Source organism: Nestor notabilis, unplaced genomic scaffold, assembly GCF_000696875.1.
Source record: "Nestor notabilis isolate BGI_N333 unplaced genomic scaffold, ASM69687v1 scaffold6360, whole genome shotgun sequence".
In the NCBI taxonomy this organism is placed as follows: Eukaryota; Metazoa; Chordata; class Aves; order Psittaciformes; family Psittacidae; genus Nestor; species Nestor notabilis.
The window spans coordinates 17,424-32,647 of NW_009912365.1; the positions used below are offsets into that span (position 1 = coordinate 17,424).

At 40.9% G+C, this 15,224-nt stretch overlaps 1 protein-coding gene across 1 annotated transcript in view; it reads right to left on the reverse strand.

Annotated features, from left to right (window-relative positions):
- Positions 1 to 260: 260 nt before the first annotated feature.
- LOC104409309 (transmembrane inner ear expressed protein-like) overlaps positions 261 to 15,224 on the reverse strand; it is a gene marked incomplete at its 5' end in the record, with an annotated part of 22,507 nt that continues 7,543 nt past the window's right edge. Inside the window, 2 exons of the mRNA XM_010019146.1 lie at positions 261 to 583; positions 5,555 to 5,704. Of these exons, the coding sequence (XP_010017448.1) occupies positions 261 to 583; positions 5,555 to 5,704 (473 nt within the window). The remainder of the gene's footprint in view (positions 584 to 5,554; positions 5,705 to 15,224) is intronic.

Here is a 15,224-nt window from a genome sequence, read left to right on the forward strand (position 1 = left end):
CCAAAGTCCTAACTCTCACTCCAGGTTGCACTTTGGTTCCAGTTGTTGCACAGTGTATTTTATGTACAAGATACTGTCTAGCTAAATGGCCACATTTGCCTTCAGTGGGCAAAAAACCAGTGACTTGGTCTTCAAAAGGTAATAAATCCATACATTCAGTGGCACGCAACAGACTGAGTATATGGAGACAGCATGTCCTATCTGCTCCCAGTGCTCTACCCACAGCTATTTGACAGTGCCCTCACGGTCTTTTAGCAGGATCACTTCTTCTTTGCTGGAGCTTTGGCCTTCCCATCGGTCTTGCCATTAGTTTTGGTGCCTCCTCCTGATTTTACTACTTCACCTTTTTCATCTTTCTTCCCACTAGCTTGTTTCTTGTCAGTAGTGTCCTTTTCTCCCTTTTCTCCCTTTTCGTCTTTTTTCTTTTTGGCCCCATCCTTCCCATCTTTCTTGGATCCTTCTTTCTGGTCCTTCTCACCATCTTTCTTCTTGGAGCCTTTGGATCCATCTTTCTTACCCTGAGCTTTGTCCACTTTTCCAGATACAGTGGGAACTTCTTCTTTTTTTTCTTCTGCAACCTGAGCTGTATGCAAAGACAGAAAAAGAAAACATAAAAGCAGTTAACTCGGGTTGACAATAGCCAGAAGGAGGGCAGAATTACTGCTCTCTGCTGGCAAATCTTGGACAAAGAGAAAATATTTCTACTGGGTCTGTGTCCAGTGTTTTGCTCACTGACTAGCAGGTTTTCATGTCTTTGTTTTGAGAAGATAGACTAATGGGATAAAGCAGAACCAGTAATTTCAAGAGTTGAGATGTGGATCTATTGTAGGAAATGGCTCTTGTTGTTAGGAACTGATCCATGAACGTTATATGCACAGTCGGTAAGCATTTCCCAGTAATGACATTCAACACAGAGCTATTTCCTTCCACAAGAAACATCTCTCATGCAATTCAGTATAGACTGTCTTGGGTTTGGGGTTTTTTTGTTTTTGGTTGGTTGGCTTTTCTAATTCTTCGCCTATGGGGTATATCTCCTGCAGGAGAGAGCGGACAGCAGGGATTCTGCTAGGTAATTTCCTTTCAGAGACAGACAAGCAGAAGAAGGTTTGCCCAGCAGAAGACCACAGAGTAGGCTTAGCTTATGTCATGTCCACATCCAGTGACCATGGGACTGGCTTCCCACCTGACCCACTGTAATTAACTGAAGCAACACACCAGGGATATACAGTAATTAACTGTTAGTTAGCCCTGGTTTGGCATGTTTTTAACAAGCCGTGTTAGTTATATGGATGCTGGAGAAGGATTCTTCATCAGGGACTGTAGTGACAGGACAAGGGGGAATGGGATTAAACTTAAAGAGGGTAAATTCAGGTTAGGTATAAGGAAGAAGTTCTTTATTGTGAGGCACTGGAACAAGTTGCCCAATGAAGAAGTGGCAAATGCTCCATCCCTGGCAGTGTTCAAGGCCAGGTTCGACAGAGCCTTGGGTGACATGGTCTAGTGTGAGGTGTCCTTGTCCATGGCAGGGGGGTTGGAACTAGATGATCTTAAGGTCGTTTCCAACCCAAATCATTCTATGATTCTATAATCTTGGATTCAGTTCCCACATTTCAGGTGAGAAGACTTGTAAGTCTGACTTAATTATTCTGAAAAAGGATTTGGTAGCAGAAAACTCTTCCCATCTTTCTTATTTTTCTTCTACTAGAAGTGTTTCATTTCTGAAGTCAGAGCCTGATGTACTGAGCTCTCATCTCAAGCAGCAACTTGACACTTAAACACAGATCATATTTCATATATTTCTTATGGAAAACATTTCCTTTGCTTAAGACCAGCAGAGTATGAAGTTTGGCAAAAACAAATGAAAATGTGTTAAATTTCCCATTACCTCCTTCTCCAAAAATCCCCAGCATAGGGCTCAAATATGTAAATAGATAAACATGTTAACACAATTTAATAATTAAAATCAGCCAAGATAAAGCAATGATCTAGAAGTGACCTCAGCAAAATGGAGGATGATTGGTCACTATTTAGCTTTCTTCAGTTGGCACCTAGGCTAAGTAAAATTATATCGTGTTTGTCACAGACTAAGGAAAGGTAAGAGTGAACTAGCTTGATTTGATATGGGCCCTTGGCGACATGTCTCAACCCCTACCTGGAGCCACTGGACACCAATCTGTTTAAGCAGCCCCAAATGTTCCAATGCTATGGATGTCTGAAGTGTCACTTTCAAATTGCAGCAATGTATTATCTGAATTTATTATGCTTACCTAAACTATTCCTTCAGTGTGCACACTGAAAAAAGGTATCATCCTTTGACCCTGGGAACTGCAATTCATTTGTACATACAAATGGGAAGAGAACAATATAGACTTTCTTACAACCATAGGGGAAATCCTGACATCTCATATTAAAAAAAAAAAAAAAAAAACCCAAAAAAAACAAGAGAGGAAAGAATTATAAAACCCCACCATATTGTCTGTTTCCTAAACAAATATGGTAAGAAGCAGGTAAACTCCCCAAAATGTCAGCTGGAGCAGCCTCAAACCAGAATACTTGAAGATCAACCAGGCCATGCACCCAGACAGTACATTTCCACCCAGAGCTAAGGACAAGTCCTGCTTGTACTTCTCCCACACTGGGAGACAGAGCACAAATGTATTATTTTGTATATAACATATTTTACACTGACGCCTAAAGTCCATTTTATTTATGTCCAGTAAAAGGGCTTGCCATATATGACACTCAAAAAGTGCGTGGAGACCTATTTGGCATTTTCCAACAGCTAGAATTTTCCATCATGGTAAATGTGAGTAGGGTAAAATAATGCCAAGAAATGAGTGTTGAAGTGTTGTAACATATTCATGATTAATAGCATTTGACATTTACAGAAATCTTTAAAGCATTTAATGGCCACTCAGTAATCAAAATCACCCAAGTAATTTCTCTGGCCTTGACTGGGTCTAGGAGGGATTGTCACTGTTTAAGTATATAAATAGTCAACAAATACATACATTTTACTTTATGACCACATCAATCAAGGTGAACTGCCAAATGTCAGTGTTGCAACACCGCAGAGCATCACACTCTGTGCAGATGAAAATAACAGCACAGAGACGAAGCCCAAAGATTCGCATACTTTCCATTGTACTGCTTAAATCATGTAGTAAAACATTTCTGGGCGCAGGGTACACACTAATCTCAGAAGGAAGTCAAATCAGCGGATTTGATCACACATAGCTTTTGCATCTAACAGTTTAGGCACTGACAGCTGAATCAGTCTTTTGAGTCCCCAAGGTTGGAGATATACAGGCATTTTTAAGGCACAATTTACCTCTTCTGCTTTAGCACCTCCCCTACAATGAAAGGAATCATATCCTTCTTATTTTCCACTGTAGAAAAAGGGACAAAGTCTAAACAACGAGTGCTGATGCAAACTTCCCCATATACGTGGATAATGTACTTGTGGACAGATGACTCCCACCCCAGTACCAGATCTTTCAGGACAATATGGGCAGGTTTATATCTGCCTAGTTCCATAGAATCATAGAATAGTTAGGGTTGGAAAGGACCTTAAGATCATCTAGTTCCAACCCCCTGCCATGAGCAGGGACACCACACACTAAACTATGTCGCCCAAGGCTCTGTCCAACCTGGCCTTGAACACCTCCAGGGTTGGAGCATTCACAACTTCCTTGGGCAACCTATTCCAGTGCCTCACCACCCTCACTGTGAAGAACTTCATCCTTATATCTAATCTAAACTTCCCCTGTTTAAGTTTAAAGCCATTACCCCTTGTCCTACCACTAGAGTCCCTAACGAAGAGTCCCTCCCCAGCATCCTTGTAGGCCCCCTTCAGATATTGGAAGGCTAGAAGCTTCAGAGAACATGTATTCATGAACAATTACCAGACATCAGCAGCCACTTAGCAACATGCCATCTGCCAGCCTCCTACCCTGTGCCATGCCATGACCAGAATTCTAGAATTCACAAATGTCAAAGGGTGGTCAACTAGTCAGCTTAAACATTTAATTGGATAAATGTCTAGGTAGTTTTATGGTGTAGCTGACTTCCCATAAATTGCTTTCTTATAGTAATTTATTAATGAATTCATGATGCAATAATTTATCATGGTCTGATTAAATGTACACCAAATAGCCAGCCTTTGAATGGAGTACATGTACATGTTCATGGGATGTACAGGCTGCTTACAGGAGATCAAAGTTTGTAAGTATTCTGGGGTGAAACATCCATTCTGGTGCCCAAATACCCTTTCTATCCTGTCTAGATCATTCTTCTTATCATTAACTTATTGGTTTTCCAGGATTAACAGCTAGGTAGGAAGAGGATGCAGCAGCAAATGAGTGATTTGGCTTTCTGCTATCTAGACACGTGATCCTTTACACCCTCTGGGATCTACTGATAGCTGGTCAGAATTTGGTCTTTTGGGCAGGAAATTGAAGGATACAATACGAAACACTTCCATGTGTGATTGTACATTCATGTAAGAGTGCATTAACTAGATCTTGGGATGACCTTTGACTTTAAAGGAGATTGAAAGAATTTAACTGTATTGAGAAGGACTTATTCATGTGACTTGGGTTCAACTCCAGAGAGTGTTCTGGCCATCCTCAGTTTATAGTATAAGCACAGTCCAATGTCTGAATGCCTCTGAAATTCTGAGTTATGTGCAAATTCCTACTCTTAAGCACTTAGTTCTGTATTTTGCCAGTATAGAACTAAATTTCTACAATTATGCAATCTGCCTCTTTCACCAGTTTTATGGATTGAAGCATCACATTTTGAGTTAAGGAAACTTCCAGTTTCTACAAAGCTACAGATCACAGGATTTGCAGAGACACAGGGAAGAGAAACGAAAATTCATGAAAAGGTACTGAGAAAAGAGAGATCAAATGCAGAAAGGCAACTGAGAAGCAGAGAGTCCAAGGTATGATGGATCTCATCAGAAAAGAGAAGCCACAAACAGACAGACAGGAAGGCAGTCCCCTAATTTCCTTGCAGGGCCATTTCATCTTCTTCTTTCACGACAGGCAGGGAGTTGAGAGGTCTGGAGTGGACATGACCAGAGAGAGTTAGGAGAGTTTCAGTAGAGCCTAGGGTACAGAACCAGGAAAGATGAGTGAGAGCAGCAGAGACCTGTGACATAAATACTCTTGTCCATCCAAAAAGGGCAAGCCATTTATTGGTAGTGTGATACTAACAACTTTTTATTCAAACCCAGGAACTGGCCTTTGAAATGAATCAGACTCTCTGGAAATTTTAAATATGAACTTGAATCAAAGGCATGACTCTGACTTGTACCAGTGAAGAAACTGTTCCTTTCATCTAAGTGACAGACCCTGTTGTCACAAATGCTGCAGGTTTAGTGCATGTGACTGTGAGGGGGTTACTAAGCCGTGGCAATATCTTAATGGTTGTGCCCAAGGAGCCACAATGATTTACACTAAGGGAGAACCTAGCCCTTTGCATTCATGCATACAGAAAGCAACCCCAAAGGAAGACATGATTCTCATTCAGGTGTGGGTATGGGAAGTACCTCCAGGGATCTCTGTCAGCTCATTGAGTGGTGGCACAGTGTCCAGTTTGTCAGCATATGTCTTGGCTGCTTGCCGTTGAGCATATCGTGCCTCAATTTCTTTCCTTGTCCGGGGAATCCGGCACTTGAAGATACAGCACAGCGTGATAACTGGGAAAGGAGAGAAGGAAGCAGGAACATTCAGTTTAGTCAGCAGATTTCTGTCTAGTACAGGCTGGACCACTTACAGTGGGGAGACAGCAGGAAGAAAAATTAATTTCAGAAGAGTTTTTTCCAGTAAAAATGATTTACATATGTGGAAGTAACTGCCTGAGGGATATGGTCACACAATCTAAAGCATTGAGCTACCTGGAAATAAAGAATTGTCACTCTTCACCTGAGCTATGGTAAAGAACTGAGTGTGTCCTTCCCACCAAAACCAAAGTAAAACATTGCCTTAAGCTATATATGTCAAAAGTGTCTCTGAACATCAGAATAGCAACAGTTTAAATTCATTATCTCTTTTGAAGTGACAGCAGCAAATAAGAGGTACTGTCACCCTTCAACAGGGTATTATTGCTAGAGGTTCCTGACATTATATCTTGGCTATTCATTTTTGTGGTAGGTAGATACTGGGACTGTGGGCCTTCAGCTGAAGAAAGAAATGAGGAGTTTGACATGAAAACTCTGTAGACCATTCAAAATAGATAAAGAACAATAGCTCAATATACGTCTTAATCGACTTTCATCTAAATCCATTTAGGGCAGGCAAAGAATTGAACCAGATCTCCTAAATCCCCTCATCATGAGCTTACTATTCCATCATGCTACTTTCCTGAGCTAGGCTTCTTTACATGACTTCGGGATGCAGGTAATGCTTTTAATCCTAGTAAGACATATTTTCCCTTCATGCTTAAACATGTATGTTCCTTCGGAATTTCCATCTGCAAATCTAATCATGATTCAGACAATTCAATGTAATGAAATCATTATTGATTGGTTTCCTAGACTAGGAATTCACAGACTTGATCAGATCATTGATCAGATGATCACTTGGTCAGATCCATGTACAACCTCTGACAATAACAAAACAAATTCAGGGAAGAGTCAATCAGACTCGGAAAGTGGCAGTAATAAAATTAGTTGACCCACAGGTGATAAGCACACGTCAAAAAGCATGAGATCTCATGGTCTCTATGAACACTTAAGTTACTTTTCTGTGGGCATCCTTAAAATAGAATCATAGGATCATAGGATCATAGACTTATAAAATCATAGAATCATAGAACAGTTTGTTTTGGAAGGGACCTTCCAAGTTCATCTAGTCCGACCCCGCTGCTATGATCATGGACATCTTCAGCTAGATCAGGTTGCTCAGAACCACATCTGGCCTTGAATGTCTCCAGGGATGGTGCATCTACCACCTCTCAGGGCAATCTGTTTCAGTATTTTACCACCCTCATTCTAAAAAATTTCTTCATCATGTCTAGCCTGAATCTCTCCTCTTTTAGTTTAAAACCATTACCCATGCTAAAAAGTGTCTCCCCATCTTTCTTATAGGCCCCTTTAAAGTACTGAAAGGCCACAATAAGATCTTCCTGGAGTCTTCTCTTGTCTAGGCTGAACAACCCTAGCTTTTCCTCATAGGAGACGTGTTCTATCCCTCTAACCATTTTTTGTGGCCCTCCTCTGGACCCTCTCCAACAGGACCATATTCTTCCTGTACTGAGGGCTCCAGAGCTGGATGCTGTACTTCAGGTGGGATCTCACCAGGATAGAGTAGAGGGGCAGAATCACCTCCTTTGACCTGCTGCCACGCTTTTTTGGATGCAGCCCAAGATACAATTGGCCTTCTGGGCTGCAAGTGCACACTGCTGGCTCATGTCAATCTTTCATCCTCTGGGGTACTCTCAATCCCTTCATCTCCCAGCCTGTATTGATACCGGAGATTGCCATGACCCAGGTGCAGGACCTTGCACTTGGCCTTGTTGAACCTCATAATGTTCGCATGGGCCCGCTTCTTGAGCTTGTCCAAGTCCCTCTGGATGGCATCCCTTCCCTCCAGCATGTCAACTGCATCACTCAGCTTGGTGTCATTTGCAAACTTGCTGACAGTGTACTCAATCCTACCATGTCATTGATGAAGATATTAAACAGTACTGGTCCCAGTACAGACCCCTGAGGGACGCCACTGGTGTCCATCTAGACACTGAGCCATTGACCACTGCCTTCTGGATAGACCATCCAGCCAATTCCTCATCCACCAATCAGTCCACCCATCAAATCCATATCTCTCCAATTTTGAGAAAAGGATGTTGTGGGGGATCTTGTCAAAAGTTTTACAGAACTCCAGATAGATGACATCCATAGCCCTTCTTTTGTCCACTGATATAGTTTGGGGGATTCTTCTTTTCTAAATAAAAGCTCAACTTTCCAACCTACCTAAGTTCTTAATCTCATTTATACTTTGTGGAAAGGGGTTCTGAAGGCAAGCAGAGCCTTGTGCTTGGAAAGATGTTGTGCGAGGAGTTTTACATGTTCTGTTTTCTATTTTAACTGGATTTCCCCTTGCCACATTAACCCTATGAGAAAGGAGCAAGCATCCAACTTCCTGTACACTTCAAAAGTCGAGTAATCTCCTCTGGCTTTATATTACCATGAGCAATGTATCAGACCTTTGAGACCAATCCAAGGAAGTGAGAGAAACAATCTGTACTTTTGGTTCCAAGTGTGAGCATTTCTCATTCAATAGGAGTAAAAAAAATTGCAGACACATTTACAACACCAGCACATAGACCAGCTGCTGTAAATGTTACTCCCTAAAAGTTTGTCCTGTAGCTGTCCAGTCTCTCCTAAATAAAGGGTGATCGTGTTAACCAGGAACAAGCTCTGCATGACCTCTCCATACCACAAAAGAGAAAAGGAAAGTAGTAAAACACCTTTCTCAGTGTTTTGTGGTTGGTGTAAAGTTACCAAGTGTAGCAGCTCCTATATCCCTTTGCTGAATTTTGCTGCCAGAAGTATTACTCACTTTAAACAACTTGTTGCAGAGGTATTGTAGTAGAAGCATACTCAGGGCCATCTAAATGTCACAACAGGACAAGACAGCTGAAGCTGAAGTGAGTTGCCTAAACCAACATGAAATTTTAATAACCTGTGATTGAGGAAGCAATCAAGATGCTTTTATGCTTGCTCTTCCATGAGGGTCAGCAGTAACAACAAGCTGAAGGTAATTGAGCTTTTACTTGTCTTACAAAAGGAAAACAAGGTACCCATATGGCATTACTGGCAGCACAACACTGTCAGCTTGCAGGTGGGTAACATACCACATCTGGAAAGCACACAGCTGGGTCTGCCCTGCTGCTCAGGGCAGCAAGACTTCTCTATGTACCTGTCCATAGAGCTACAGCAACATTACAACAAGCAGAAGGCACAGACTTTTTCAGGCTGGCAGACAGAAAAATATCCAGTAGCTGAGCAAGGACTCAAGCCAAAGTCAGATGAGACATAAGTATGCATTTTTAACAGGAACAGCAAAATGGGAAACAATTTATAGGAGAGGACATACAGGAGGGTATGTGCTTTTTCTCTAACCACTTTAAAATCAAGATCTATTGTTTTCCTAAAAGCACTTTGGAATTCAGCTAGGCCAAGAAATCATCTACTCACATTTGAGAAAAAATTGTCAGGCAAAATAGCACCATATATATTTCCTGGAGATTGATAAAGAATAAGACTGTCAGCTTTCAAGTAAAGCACAGTGCCCTTGAATGTCAAGGACAAAAGGTCTGCCACAGTAGTTGGCTTAGCCCTACAGGAAAGAAGAGAGGTTGTTGTACCTCTCACAGTTCTGTTTCTTTTCAATTACTAAGGACAAAAATAGTAGTTGCTACACGATAGTCAAGAGCTGGGCTCTCTGTTTAACTTTCTAATGGAGATAAACCACTACACTGAGGTACTGAGGACTTACGTTGTCTAGAGATGTGAAATGATTCATAACCAGCCACTGGAACAAGAGTGAAATTATTACGTGAAAATAATACAGTACTACTTTTATCTCCATCCCCTTCGCAAGCTGTGCTTAGTGTGAGGCTCAAGCCATGCATGGGCATAAGTGAACTGACTACCATTATCTTTAAAAAATGAAAACCCATGCCACTTAATAAGATTCAGGATTTGGTATGGGAGCTTTAGGAGACTGAAACTGATGCCAGGATCATTTCAAAGCATTTCATTGCTATGGGAAGTTATTGTCCACTAGATATCTTTGTTTTCCCCTCCAGCTCAGACACAGGAGACAGAGCAGGTGGAATTCATCTGCTCTGGTTTGTGCCCCAAAGCTAGAGATTACAGTCTCATTCACTCCAGGCTCCCTTTATCACTGATGAGGAGAAAGAAGCACCTCGACAGGGTGAATAATCTCATCTTAAAATAAAATAAACTATTCTCTGCAGCTGCCTTTCTTTCCATTAACTACAAAAAGAGATTGGAATGACCAGTCTCACAGAGGACCACGGAAGAGCTGTGACACCTGGAGTGAGAATCAAAGGCTGGACAATGTGCCCTAGGACTTCCCAAATGGTGATCTACACAGGTGTGTGAATTGTTCCTTCAGTTAGAAGAGCTGAATCTCATACTTTGAAAGATAGGAGAGAGATATTTGTTGTATAGTAGAAGTTCGGAGCATCACTTCTTTTATGCCCAGTAGATATATGAAGTTTTTTCCTGCTTCAAATCAGTGAGATCGTATTTGTACCACCAATAACTTATTCATCAACTGAACCACAAAGCAATGTAACCTGTAATGATTCCTGGGCCTTTTCTGATGTCAAGGTTAATCACAGAATCATAGAATCACAGAATGGTTTGGGTTGGAAGGGTTCTTTATAGAGCATCCAGTTCCAACCCCCCTGCCATGGGCAGAGACACCTTCCACTAGACCAAGTTGCTCCAAGCCCCGTCCAACCTGGCCTTGAACACTGCCAGGGATGGGGCAGTCACAGTTTCTCTGCGCAACCTGTGCCAGTGCCTCACCACCTCACTTCACAGGGAAGAATTTCTTCATAAGATCTAATCTAAATCTCCCCTCTGTCAGTTTAAAGCCATTCTCCCTTGTCCTATCCTTACCAGCCCTCGTCAAAAACCCTTCTCCTTTTTTTTTTTTGTCAGCCCCTTTAGGCACTGGAAGCTGCTCTAAGGTTGCCCTGGAGCCTTCTGTTCTCCAGGCTGAACACCCCAGCTCTCTCAGCCTCTCTCCATAGGAGAGGTGTTCCAGCCCTCGAAGCATCTTTGTGGCCTCCTCTGAACTCACTCCAACAGCTTCACGTCCTTCTTGTGTTGGGGTCCCAGAGCTGGATGCAGAATGGAGTAGAGGGGGAGAATTCCCTCCCTTGACCTGCTTGTCATGCTGCTGGTTACAGGACATGGTTGGCTTTCTGGGCTACTAAAAATATCCATTCCTATAAGGTAACAGATCAAGAACTGGACTGTACTCTTCCATGAGAGTTAAACATCAAAGCAATATTCTTACAAAAGCTTAGTATGTGGCACGGCATCAGCTGAACACATTAAGTGATAGACCCACATTCTCACGGTAGAAGGATTACAACATAAAAAACCTGCCAAAACAATACTGAAAACATCCATGAGGATTATATATACTATGAAAGTACCTTAAGAAGTTTATATTTGGGATATGAATATGTGCAGAATATTAATTGCAGCTGACAGGCAGATGACTTGACTTCAAGCCTTGAATGGCTGTTCTATACTATACATTCACCAATCCTCTCATTCCCCAGGTGAATGCTTTAATCACACTGCTATCAAACAATATTTAGTTTCATTCTTTCATGCTGTGGCTGTCCTTTTCCTTTCCAGGATTTCAGCTTTCATTTTAATTGTTGAGAAGGCTTCTAAAATGCAGCATGAATAAACTATTACCTTAATGCCTGTCTGATGCTATGGTGAGCTTGAAGCCATCTCTGTAAGATGTATCGGTGCCCTAGTAACATGACAGAAGGTCCATAAAAATATCAAGGTGTGAAATGGTGACATCATTCATGGTTTCTCTGCTATCAAGCCACATAAAGCAGAAGAAGAAACATGTTATGTGACAAAAAGCAGTGGAGTCATTGTCAATTCTGTCAGTTTTCTCAGCTTTTCTGCAGTAATAATATACGGCCTTGTGATGCTGTGATAATTAGCCTCTCCTGTGAACCGCACAATTAAAATAGAGGCTTTTTCTTCTTCAGTAACATGCTGTGGATTGCTTTGCTCTTGGCCTTCTATAAATCATTTTCTCACTTTTTTTTTTTTTATTTTCAGCTATCTGACATACACAGTTGAATTCAGCCACCTATTCTGAGGAACATTTCTGTTTTAAATTAAAAAGTCGGGTATAATCCTGCACATGCTGTTCTCTTTCTACTCTGCAGATTCAAGCTGACAACATATCAGACTATTGTTCGTAGTTTCTGCCAGGCTGATCATGTGAAATGTAATTTTTAATGAAGGAAACAAATACTTTGTGGTTCTTCTGAAATGGGTATTTTAAAGGAGTCAGCATTTTGCTCTCTATGATGACAAAAGAGGTGTTGTAAGTGATATATTTTTATTCTTCAGCATATACTAAAAAACCCTGACTTGGGAAATAATGAAGAACTCTGAGGCTTGCTCCTTTCTGGATTTTTAGCATGTTTTAATGCTAAATATCTTTTATTTAGCATATAGAAATATGGGGGCAATATCTTCCTAATATTCATATCTAGTACTATTCAGTTTGGAGGAGATGAGAAATGGCCCCCAAAATCTCTCATCTAAAGTACAATAACAGAGCAAATGTTAAACATCGAATTTTTGATCATGAACTATTAGATGCTTGTGATCAAGTAACAGGTGCATGTTTACTCCCACTGGCTTAAACTAAAATACTTTGTTTTGTAATTGAAACAGGCTAAGAGCATATGCAAAAGACCATGGAGCTGTATCGGCTTAAACCAAATATCCATGTGGCCAAGTCACCCTGTTCAGGGTCTCTTTTTAGTTTTCACTAAAGTGAACTTGGCTCATCAGCATTAAGGCAGTTGCTTCTAGATTAGCTGGGCAACAAATTTAAAAAAAAAAAAAAAAAAACCCAAGGTGAAAAAAAGAAGGAAAGAAACAACTTTATTCTCCTAGGAGCTGGGAAAGATGTAAACGAAATACCTTCTCCAGAGACTGCTTGGTGTAATATTTCAGCAGAGCCATAACTGAGAACTGAACAGTTTTATAAACTGAATGGAAATTGGTTGCAATACACAGTAGATTTGTTCCCTTTGAAGCTGAAAAAATAAGTCTGCCAGTGAAGCATTTAATTAACATTTAGCAAAGTAGCCTGGGCTGCTCTGAGTTAATAAGGCAGCTATTCCATTGTTAATAATGCAAGCAATTAATGCAGATGTATTCAAGGGCAAGTTAACTGCAGCACAGGTGTTTAAACGATCTTTGAGAAGCCTTGAGTTGCTTACTATGTGACTACAATGATGCTTTAAGGGAAGAGCTAGCATCACAACAGTGTTAATAGTTGTGATAATGCAACGATCAATGAGAGCTACTAAACTTTTAAGAAAATTAGTTAGTGGTTGGGTGTGTGCTTCTAGGACTGGTCCACCCTGAGTGCTCAGATATCTGACAAGATGCTGGTGTCTGAACCACGTCATTTAAAGATGTCACTGCTGCTACTGGAGCTATTGCTGAGATAATAGTGCCTTGGAAGAGGTCCCTGAGCTGGGCTGCAGGAGAAGGAGGCTTTCCCTCTAAACAGTGTGCAACTATCTACAGGCCATGTAACTGCATCCTGGCTTGGCATCAGGCTGTGGCAATGGGGACTCAGGAACTGCTTTCTTCCAGAAAACAGGAAGACATAGATGGTAAAAACGTTAGATTTAAAGTTTGGATTAGAGATTAATTAGATGCTCTCTCAAGAATCTTCTCAGTCCTGTATTTTATCTCACTTTAAGGCTGTTCTTTCAATGGAAATATAGCACTTGGATTTATGTACTGATTTCCTAGAAAGCAAAAATAGGAGATGAAGAATGAAGAGATCAAGATTGTAGTCCCAACAGCTGTGACAATATTACTTCAAGCAAAACATGTTTTTAAATGTGTCCACCTTTGTAAAATGTGCTGAGAATATGCTGAAAGAACTGCTGCAAAGGGTCAGGGCCACTTCAATATTTGTTCAGCCATCAAGCTAAATTACACCTCTATGCACAATGTTTTCCTGATGTCTGGAAATGAGGGTCTGTCCACACCACTAGATCACATCATCTGGCCTCTCTGTACATCACAGGTTATTATGTCTAACTACTGTCTGAGTGAAATAACTTGTGTTTGATGAAATCCCACCTTACCAGGGGAGAGCTATTAAGGGCTGGAGAGCATGGCAATGTTTGATCACTCTCCCTACCACATTTATTTCACAAATTCATATTTGAATTGAACTGGTTTTAATCTCCAGACTCTGCTCTCTCTTCTATGCAGAAAATTAGAAAGACCTTTAATACTGGTTTTGGTTTTTGTTCAGGGTTTTTATATATATTTTCTTTCTGAAGTCCTTCAATCCTGCGATCATGTGATCTTTTGATCTTCTTTCCAACAAGCTAAACAAAGCGTGATCAGTGAGACTCTTGTTTGAAGACTTTTTCCCAGGCATCAAATGGAGATGAGGACTTTCAGCCTTTTTTTCCCTGCAAGCATTTGTTTCTTCAGCATTTGTTTTTATCCATAGGCACATGCATCTATCTCACCAGGACAGCATACAGAGGTCAAAAAATTTTACTACCTCTCACTAACCCACACTAATACACTCAAGCAACTCCTTACTGCAGCATCATCCTAAGCTGCATTGCTTAACTGATTGCTCTAATAATACTAATTTTTACTAATTGTAGTCTAGCCACTGAACGTTTGTTTATTCAGCAGATGAGGTCTATAGTCCTTTCTTCCAGCCATAGATCCTTGCTTCTGCTGTTACTCACTGTATTTTGTTTGAACAGATTCAGCCAACTCCCTGCATGGCTCCTTCTACCCCCACACTTTTTTCTTTTTTTTTTTACTTTTTTTCTTCTTCTTCTTCTTCTTTCTATTGGCAAGGAGGATAGCTTTAACAGCAGCTACTTTGTATTTATTCCGAGATCACCAGTGAAAAATACGGGTTAGAGTTGGACCTCTCATCAGAACAAATGTTTCCTTAGGAAATTTTGGTCTGAACAAAGTTAGATTTCCGGGCTAGGAAATGTGTGAGACAAAAAGAAGTAGGTAGTCACTGGTAGCTCCCTGGAATGTCCCTGTAGATCCAGACAGGTTATCCAGGGCACTTGAGGACACAGGTTGTCTCATCCTTAGGTAGACATCTAAAGCAAACAGATAAATTATTCCCACTTACTCTGTTACTTGGTCATTCTAGATGCCTACACTGAAGTCATCTCTAGATAGGTGGGATGAATCATAGTGACAAAGTCCATATTAGCTGTTTTGTCTGGCAATTTAAGCTATTAATTAACACAAGCCCCAATTAAAAAAAGCTTCTGATTGCTTACGCTTTCTGTCTCTTTCTTGAGGTCTGTTATGCCTGATGTAATAGATCCTAAGGTTAAGGTGAAGCTCTCTAATCTTCTTTCCCCACCATCCTATCTTAAAGGCTGGGAGC